Genomic DNA, 9,819 nt, shown 5'->3' on the forward strand with positions numbered 1-9,819 from the left:
ATATATCAAAAACGAGAAAGCGTGTTTCATCAGATATCCAAACACTGAGAAGTAGGTTGAAAAAACGAGGCGCATCCGAGTGTTTTTTTAAATGCCTTCGAGGTGTTTGGATATCTGATGAAACACACCTTCGAGTGTTTGATATGGCTTCTCAAATGATCAATAGTTCTTGGAGAAATTCAAGGCTAAAGATGGCAAAATTTTAAATGATAATTAGGAACATATATCCAAACCACGGCCACAGTAGTGATTTTCTTTGTTTTCTCTCGATGAATTATTAGTGAGTTTGAGAAGAACCCTTCCCTGTGTATGGCGCACAGTTTTCCGCGAACCTTCCGAGAAATTGACCTTAAAAAATTGTTTCTATACCAGCTAGAACGTTGTGGCTTTGCGTCACAAATGTACCTCAAATGTATCTTAAGGTGATTCCATTGGATTGCTTTGCGCATTCTTATACCGCATAATTTCTGGCGTCAAGTTGAAAACATTGTGTGTTCCCATGACGCTAAGCCCAGCCAATTAAAAAGTCGGTTATTTTCTCCTGAATAAGCACAATGACCTCTCTTTTATCTCATTAATTTAACGTAGCTTTTAGCCTCTTTATGTTTAAAGATTTTTAGAAAAAATTGAAGACAGAAAAATGAGTTATTTCCAGAAATACGAGCTTGGCTCGCGGGCATAAAATAGTGATACTGAGAACACGCCCGCAAGAAACGTTTCGGATCAACACAGCTTCATGTTTGCCTGCGTGCCAAGAAATTTATTTTTAATTGCTTCTTACGCATGATACATTCTATGTATGACGTTTTTCTAAGTTTTGCTTTCTGTTACCACCAGACGTGGCAAAACTGATCAAATAGATTCATATGTCAAAGCGAATATTGCAAGCAATTATAAGTTGAAAGTTTAAGTTTTAATAATACTTTATGTCATGTTATATTACTACAGTCTAGGGTTGGGGGAAGGACTTACATGACCGAAGAATAACTGAGGGAAATTGAATTCCCATCATATGATTACTCTCCAATATTAAAAATGTTAAGATGATACTTGTACCAAAAAATTAAGAAAAAATCATTTATAATACAATTAAAAAGTTAAAAAAATGAAAATCGTTCACAGTGCAATGAAGGAACCAATCAAAATATTTACATAGCAATGTTCACTACTCAGCGCCAGTATATCTTAAAGAGAAGTTTGGAAAAAGCCAAGATAACGGCGTAACTCTATGGTGACCTATGTTTTCTATTACATTTTTTAGAGAAGTAGCCAATCACCGGAAGTTTAAGTAAAATTTCACAACTTTTGTTTCGAGGAATTACCTTAAAATGCACCTTAGATGCGCCATAAATATACCTTAAAATCTGCAAATGTAGCAATTTAAGAACTCCTAATATAGTGGAGTTTATAGTGGAGAATTCAGCTGCTTTTTGGTGGGCTAAGGGACTACTGATCTCGTGCCGTTTACGGTCCTACTAGTCAAGAAGATTAGATCCCGAAATCACTAATGTATGTGCTTAATACGGGCCGCACGCTAGTTCAGTAAAGTCCATGGATGAAATCCTAAAGTGCTTGTCTCATCAAGTCAAAGCAACTTATTAGAGCTTCGCTGTACAGGGTTTTAATATAAGAGTCTGTGGATGAAATCTTAAAGTGTGAAAGCTACTGGGCAATCCTTTCTTGTGGTGCTGTTTATTATGCTGTTTAAGGTGATTCCAACATGAGCCTGTGGATGAAATCTTAAGTGAGACCAGATCAGATGTCAGCTGAGCTTTACTGTCGAATATTGGGGTGTGGCATCTCGACCCGCCTAAATCAGTTCATTGAAGCTTACAGATCGCTTACAAAACTTGACTTTAAATTCTTGGATTTTCGTCGAATAACTTTAAGCCTTCAATGCGACTTATCTATTACGTTGTTTAGAATTGAAAGCATTGCAGTCCACTTTCAGCTGAAGCGCAAAGTTGGCTTAGAACAATCGTTAAAGTTTTGCATTTCACGCTTCCAAAGCATTGGCCTGTTGCTAATTATAAGTTTACAGCCCTCAGACATAAATCGCTTGAAACAATCTTTAACCTGTTGGATTCCCATTGCACAGACCAACGCTTCCAATGCCGAAGTGACGGCATCACATGTACAGCCAGTCTAAGTCAGTTAAATCCCATAGTTCGCTTAAAACACTCTTTAAACTCTTGAATTCTCATGGCGTAGATCCACGGATCCAATACCGAACTTACAAGTGACAACGTCGCACACCACATCCAAACCTGATTGTTGAACCTCAGGCGACACACATCGCCCATGGACACCACCTGCATGATGCTGACCACACTTACTGGCAGGGAAAGAAGCATCACTACCACAATAGCGATTCCTACACTCCAGGCTGCCTTCCTGGCCCGTTTGGCCTCCTTTGCAGCGCGCTTCTCGCTGTTGTTATCCGTGCTTACCTCGTCTTGTGAAGAGGAATACGAAGCACACCTTTCTGTGTCAGCGATTCTTCGAGACTGAGAGCGTGCTGCTCGCAAAATTTTTTCGTAGCAGAAAAAGATGATTATCATTGGAACTATCCCGGTTAACACTCCGCAAGTTATCCACATCTTTGGCAAGTCATCGTTGCTTGTGACGAAGAACATGGCGTTGAGAGAGAAACCGAAGATCCATACGATCGCGATTGCAATGTAGCTTCGCTTTTCTGTGACAAGTGTATGATATCTTAAGGAATAATTTACCGCGATATATCTCTCAATACTCATGCAAGTCAAGGTGTGCATGATAATCATGGAGCTTGTCATGGCAAAAAAGCTTTCTAACTGCAGCAGATGTTCTTCTCTGTATTGCCATGAGACGAAGTTCGTTAACGCGATGTACAATGGATTCACCAACAGTCCGACCGAGAGGTCCATGGTGGCCAAAGACACCATTAAATAGTAACACGGCTGTCGGAGTGACTGATTCTTAAAGAAGGTTATTAACACCATAACATTTCCAGTTATGGCTGCTAAACTGGACATTCCGTTTAAAATCCCAAGAAACACAGATGAAAAGAGAGAGATTTCTCCAGTACAATCCGATGTATTTGCCATGAGTATATATCCGGCACTGTAACTCAGCCCCTAAATCTTAATGTCGGCAATGTAAACTCGCCTTTTGTAATGTTTGCATACGACTTAAACTTAAGGCAAAAATAACAGCTGAAATTAGTGGCCTTCGATTGGTTGTTTGTGAGTTAAGGGGAGAGGCTTACATTAAACTGCTTTCGTGCAATGACAGAAGAAATATACGATCTTAAATTATCTTGTGAATGCACCAATTATATATGGGAACTCTCAGGTGTCAAGGTTTCCGGTTACGGATATTAAATTTTTTTCATGTTTAATCAGTTGTGCTGCTCGCCAACCATACTTCAATGTGTCGTGTTAGTTTCACGGTTTGTCTTTGTACTCTAAAGATTAATCAAGAAAGATTGACATTATGCAGTCGAAATAGCGCAATATAGAGCCGACGTTTCTCGTACGTTTTTAAAGCGCGTATATTTTGGTTTGTTTATGCTTCGTATGAGAGTAAAACTAGCAGGTAAATAGAAAATGTAGGCTTCAATTTCGAATCGCAGCACTGGCCTGTAAAACATATAAATAAAATACATATTGAACTGAATTCAGTGTGGTTTCAGCGCAGCTGCAGTTGGATAAACCACGTGCAGTGTTGAGAGAACTTGCTGCCCGATTGATCTTTTATATTTCTTTTTCATCACACGATTTTTATTAGTAACACAACAATATACGTAATGAATAAAGTAAAATAATCGGAACAAAGTAAACTAATAACAGTTTGTCTGAAAAAGTGAGAAACGTTTTAATGACCCAAAGTGAACCAGACTTTCAAGGATCGAAGAGGTCCCTTTTAAACTTACACAGCATACTTCGCAAGGAACACGAACTATCAGCAACTGACAAACAATAATTAAGACAAGCAGGGTTGCTATCAGCAATTTAATGTTCCTGTGTGGTTCTACAGAGTTGGGCAACTTAAAAAGCGTACCGCCCACTGATGCTTCATGGGTGATTTTTTATGTTGATTGAGTCTTTTGTTGGTTCTTGCTCCTTTTTGACTGCGCTGTTCCTTTAAACCCATCCTTTCGATGTACGTGTACATGAAGTGAAATTTCACTTCCACAGTCCTTTCACACTGAATGAGCTTTTACGAACCTAAGTTGAATTGTTGCTCGGGCCTGCACATGATTAAGTGTGCAGTATTTATATCACACAGATAAACAATCAAGTACATAATCACGATAAATGCAACTGATGGTTGAATTTGCATCGCTCCCTTTGATTAAAAAAATTTTGGCATGTCATCGTTGGCACCTGGCGATAGCTTTATTGCTTGGCTCCGTTTAATTGTCAAGGAATCAATTTTATCGTATGAGAAATAATTCCAAATATGCTATGTTGACAAGGTTGACTGTAGTAGTCAAGCTGTAGAACACAGTTTTAAGATATTCAGTTTGTTTGGAGAAAGAACAATCAAAATGCCAATTTTCGTCGAAAATATCTAGCCTGACACGGTTAGTTGCTAAGCAACCATTTCTGTTGCCTACCGGGAAAATTTACACAATACGCTATTCTGGAAAATTTTAAATGTTTTGCGGTTTCAAAAGGTGAATGGTTATGGATCGTCGGCGCAATTTTCAATTTTACATCCTTGTATCAATGCAAGGGACTTTTATGAGAAACTGATTGTAGCCCCATGAGCCAGTTTCGACGGAAATTACTCTCTTGGCTAGGTTAATTGCTAAGAAATTAACACTACTGTTGGAAAAATATTATATATATATATCACAAAACAAGCTATCCTGGACACTCAGTAGTCCACTGAGAACTGATGCACATAAGTCTGAACAAGACGGAGTTATTCAGTTTGTCGTTTTAGTTTGACTTTATCTTTGACAGAATGAGGGAAATGGTGAAAACTGCTATACTCAAGTAGGACCTACCAAACCACAAAATAGATGGTTGTTTCTGTCTGCAAACCCCCCCCCCCCCCCCCTCTCCCCCACTCTCCCCCTTCCCCAACCTCAAAAGATGGTGTCTTTATTGCATAGCCAATTCTCCATCCAGCAGTAGAAAGGTGACATTGAGATTCAAAGCTCACTTTTCTTGTTTATCTAGCAATGCTGACTCTTGGTAGCTGAATATTTCTATGTCAACTCAAATTTTAAAGCCAATAATAGTTTGTTGGTAATGTTCATGAGATAGGTGGTGTTTTCGAAAACCCTGTGCCCAAGACAAGGTTGGTCCTCTTCGAACAAACTTGTTATGACCAGTTCCCTTATTTGCGTGAAGGTGAGGATTAAGCCTGGTTTACACGTACGACGCAAGCATAAGCGTGAGCACAAACACAGGCACAAGGATGTTTACACGTGCGATAAGCATAAGCATAAGGTGACATACGCAAGCGCAGAAGCATAAAAATGTGGCAGAATCGCGCGAGATTTGATTCCAACATGGCAGACTAGAATATACGCTGACAACTTGTCACTGTTTTCAGTTTCTTTTCCTTGTGCTTGTGCTTAGCACAAGAGCATGGAAATCGTTCCATTCTCTTGTGCTTGTGCTTGCGTCGTTGCGTCGTACGTGTAAACCAGGACGACGCAAGCATAAGCACAAGGCGCTTATGCTTGCGTCGCACTGGTTTACACGTAGGTTTCTTGTGCTTGTGCTTATGCTTATGCTTATGCTTGCGTCGTACGTGTAAACTTGGCTTTATGGCTAGGGGATGGAAAGAAGCAAAAAATATTCAGACCAACCTGCTCTTGTTAAGTAACCACGCGGACTTCTTTCGAACAGAAAATTTAATTTCCCATTTGAAAGTAAAGCCAACAAGTCATTCCTCAGAAAAGTGGTTTTTGTGTAAGCCCACTACCCCTAAAAAAGGTGACACCTCAGTGCATATATTTTGGAGCTTTAGCAACGGCGACGGCCGCAACGAAAACCTCAAAAAAGCAATAGGCTTAATAACCAAAACAACAACTCTGCACGTGCATTGCACTTTTTGGTACATTTCTTTGCCGCCACTGCACGCCTAAGACGTCAAATTTCCTGATGGCACGTTTTATGAAGGAGGTAAACAAACGACGACAAATTTTTCTTTCTCTTTTTAAACTTGGGTGCGGTCTCCAAGAATGTAACTCCAGGAAATTTCACCTGAAGCGAATTAGAATAATCTCGACGACGTTTAAAAAAACGCGATTCATTTTAATAGTCACATTTTCGCTGCCGTCGCCGTAGGTTGTCGTTGTTAAATCTCCCGAATATTATTTACCATCGGGAAGTCTGTATAGGGAAAAACTGAACCTGAGGCAAAAGCCAAGGGCCGTACTCAAAACCGAGGGCACAGTTTTTCTTATACAGACTGACCTAGGCCAGTAAATAAGGTTTTTATTTTTTTTATATATATACTTTCTTCGAGCATAAGCGAGGTAAATTGGTTTGGATACAACATTTCTTTGTGTATTATTTAACTAGAATTATCTCTGTCAGTTGAAACGATATTTTTTAAGACATCCTTTCTCAACCTGAGACTCTAAGTTCATCATGGAACAATAAATGATAAGACGAAACCGTGATATTTTATGACAAGGAAGAACTTACATAGAAATAGAAAACTAAATGTTTCATTTTAAATTTTGCGGAAACATGGTCGAGAAAACGTGCAAAATTAATCATGTTGACCTTTGAAATCAGTACGGTTTACTACAACGCGAAAGACTTTCAATGACCGTGACTCATATGTTTAAATCTCTACCATAATACCATATGTTAGCCATTTGTGTGCTAAGTCCATAGAAGAATTTCAATCAAAGATGCTGAACTAGGCGAGTTTTAAAGCTTTTCAGTTGAAAGTTTACGGAAAACCTTGCCGGTGGTTTAAATCTACGGTACCACTTTGCAAAAATTCTTTCGTTTGAAAATTTATGTTCGAATATTGTCGTGAATGAAAATAGCTGAAAGTTAATGCGATTAGTTTAGGAGAGAAAAATCTGAGCGAAATAAAGAACATTTCATCCAAGAAACGGAGTTAACCTTCAAAAGACTGATTTGAAGTGAAGCCGTAATGGCGTGGACCAAAAGGAAACTAATTGCGGAACTAATTATAAGCCAACAAATTAACTTTTTTTATGAAAAATCACGTAAATACTTGCCTTTTTGGAGGACTTTTAAGCCCTTTCAGCTCCACTGCTGAATTTTTCTCTCACTTTACAACGGTTAACAGGGTTGTCGCTAAGCGCCGGCTGCCGGCGAAATTCGCCGGCTGGGAAAGAGGTCATCGCCGGCTGAATTTTGGGTGGCAAGCACTCGGTTAAAAGGGCATGAACAGTTCTTTAGTTACCCACAAGCAATTGTTCGATTTAGAATAATATATTTTAAGTGAAAAGGTTGAATAAACTCCTGACTACCTTGAGTATCGATGCCATAAAGTAATTGAAATAAAGTCTTGTTTTGAGAACTTGTTTACCGTGTCCTCTTTCCGTTTTCTGCGTCCGCCATCTTGTCAACACGAAACTTGGTGGCCCTGCATTAGGCGTTGCGAAAGATTGGGAACGAGTTTGTTACCAGGTATTTGTGCCAAATCTCGGGAGAAAGAAGAAGTCTTTCTCTGTAGCATGACAGAGAAAAAAACATGAAGGAACTTCTCCATAATGTTTTAACACAGCTTTTAATTGGTTAAATTTTATTGCTCATAACATGTTTATGCTCATGAATAGCAAGAAGAACTGGGCAAATGGAGGAACAACTGAACAAACCAGAAACGTAAACGGTCCGCCGAGTGCTCGCCGGCGAAAACGAACGAACGAGAAACCGCGTGAACGAACCCGCGAAACTGGATGAACAGCTGAACGACCGAGTGGACAGCTCTTTTGTTTGCAGTTCTAAGCGTTTATAAGAATCGATTTTCTGATATTCTAGTGCAAACTTAAAAGCACTTACCTTTTCGGAATGAGCGGAATGCGATGTAGCTTTGGTTCTCATTACTTTAATGTTAAGTAAATGTTGAAAATCTTACGCACGTATTTTCATTTTTAATGTTAGAGTATACACGGCATTCATGAAAAACGGGTTTTAGTTAGATTAGATTAGTTGTAGTTAGGTTTTGAATTTTGTTTAGGAGAGTTATGTTATTTCTGATTTTTATACTCCTGATGGATTTTACCGTGTTTAAATAAAGAACTATTCTTCTAGTGAGCTCACCAAAAAGAGAATTAAGAAAACAGCATAGATTGACGAACTGAAGTAAAACAAAGCACTGTCTGCTCAGAAGCCAGGTCTGTCATTCTCCTTAGGGGCACACTGAACAGACCTGGTAGAGAGTTCAAGGAACGCCAAACAACGAAAACCACACGAAGGAAATATGGAAACGTCAAAGCGAGGGAGAAAATTTTGAATAAATTCAGGGTGAACCTCTGTACCACACGTTTCAAACTGCGGCACCACAGCCGACCTTCTCTTTAATGGTTGTTTCTTTTTGCATAAAAGAGCCCCTAGATTTCACCAGAGTGCAAAAAATTGAATTAAAATTTTCAAAATTTTCTGGGGAGGCCGCCCAGACCCCGTAATGGGAGGGGGTGACCCCCTCCCATACCTACCCCTCAGTCGGCTATGCCGACGGCAGAAGGCACTTCGCGCGTTCTTTAGCCGGCTCAATTTCTCAGCTAACCGGCAGAGAAATTTCTTAGCTACAACCCTGGGTTAACGAAAAGTTCCATTCTTAAAGTCCAAGAAAATGGCAAATCCGCCGTTTTGTCGGAGTTTACCGTAATTTGTTCGCGCGCTTCGAGCGGCGGTCCGTACGTGGGGGTTACGTGGGGTCCGAATGAAAAAATTGGATAGCTGGATTGCGTGGCATTAGCCAATCAGGTTCAAGGATTTGGGGCTCCGTACCACCATGAAGCTGAGAAGCTTCAGAAGAAAATGTAATTCTTAAATCCTCTTCTCTAATCTGGCTCTTGCCAAAAGACGTCGAGATTGTGTGAAAAAAATATAAACGTCGCAAGGAAGGACTTCGCGAAGAAAGAAATGTTTTGAAAAGGTTCACAGCCTACGACGAGTGATAAAAATGTCAGGACAGAAACAATTACAGTAACACTCAGTGATTCATGGAATGTTCCGTGAAAAAAGCAGTTTAATTCTGTTTCTCTCGCCCATCGCGCCTCTTCGCAGGATGCAATCTCGCTCGCTTGAAGGAAGCCTGATATGGCACTGCTCGTGGTCTAGGCGTCAAATTAGTGATTGAGCTTATCTATTTATCTATTGGAAATTTTGAGGTCACGTGATTTGTTATTTGTCAGGGTCTTCTCACGCCGCCATTTGGAATACCGAGAAAAGCCTGTGAATAAATTGGTAAATTTCACTCTCGTGTCTAAAAGTCATTGAATAGTGCCCAGGAATGTAAGGAACCCTTGTGTAGCAAAATTTGGGGGAAATTATCATTAATTTCATAGTATGTCAGTTCTTAAAATATAAGATTGAGGCATTTGATAGCTCAGGTGAATATGAGAGCGTAGTATTGACGAAAAAATTGTTATTTTTTTTAAAAAAATACATTTTCAGACGTTTCCAAATCTGTCACAGTCCATGAAATGATTGTTGCGATTCCCGTCTCCTAAAAATCCACCGTTCTAATTTTCCACTTGCGACGGGCCGAGAAAGACTGTTTCGAGCCCCTTTATCCTGCGCGGGCCGCCCCGCATTCTTTCTCTTCTCTTCCAGCAAGGTAAGATGGCGGACATGATTTCGAATAAACCACGTGTATTCAGTT

At 39.7% G+C, this 9,819-nt stretch overlaps 1 protein-coding gene across 1 annotated transcript; it reads right to left on the minus strand.

The window, feature by feature from the left end:
• Positions 1–2,150: 2,150 nt before the first annotated feature.
• Positions 2,151–3,332, minus strand: LOC146449217 (trace amine-associated receptor 6-like). Its single transcript, XM_085101874.1, has one exon. It carries the CDS (start codon positions 3,084–3,086, stop codon positions 2,151–2,153), a length of 936 nt encoding a protein of 311 aa, XP_084958000.1. The 5' UTR covers positions 3,087–3,332.
• Positions 3,333–9,819: the final 6,487 nt, after the last annotated feature.

The sequence above is a fragment of the Pavona decussata genome, unplaced genomic scaffold, assembly GCF_977016875.1.
Source record: "Pavona decussata unplaced genomic scaffold, jaPavDecu1.1 SCAFFOLD_602, whole genome shotgun sequence".
NCBI lineage: Eukaryota > Metazoa > Cnidaria > Anthozoa > Scleractinia > Agariciidae > Pavona > Pavona decussata.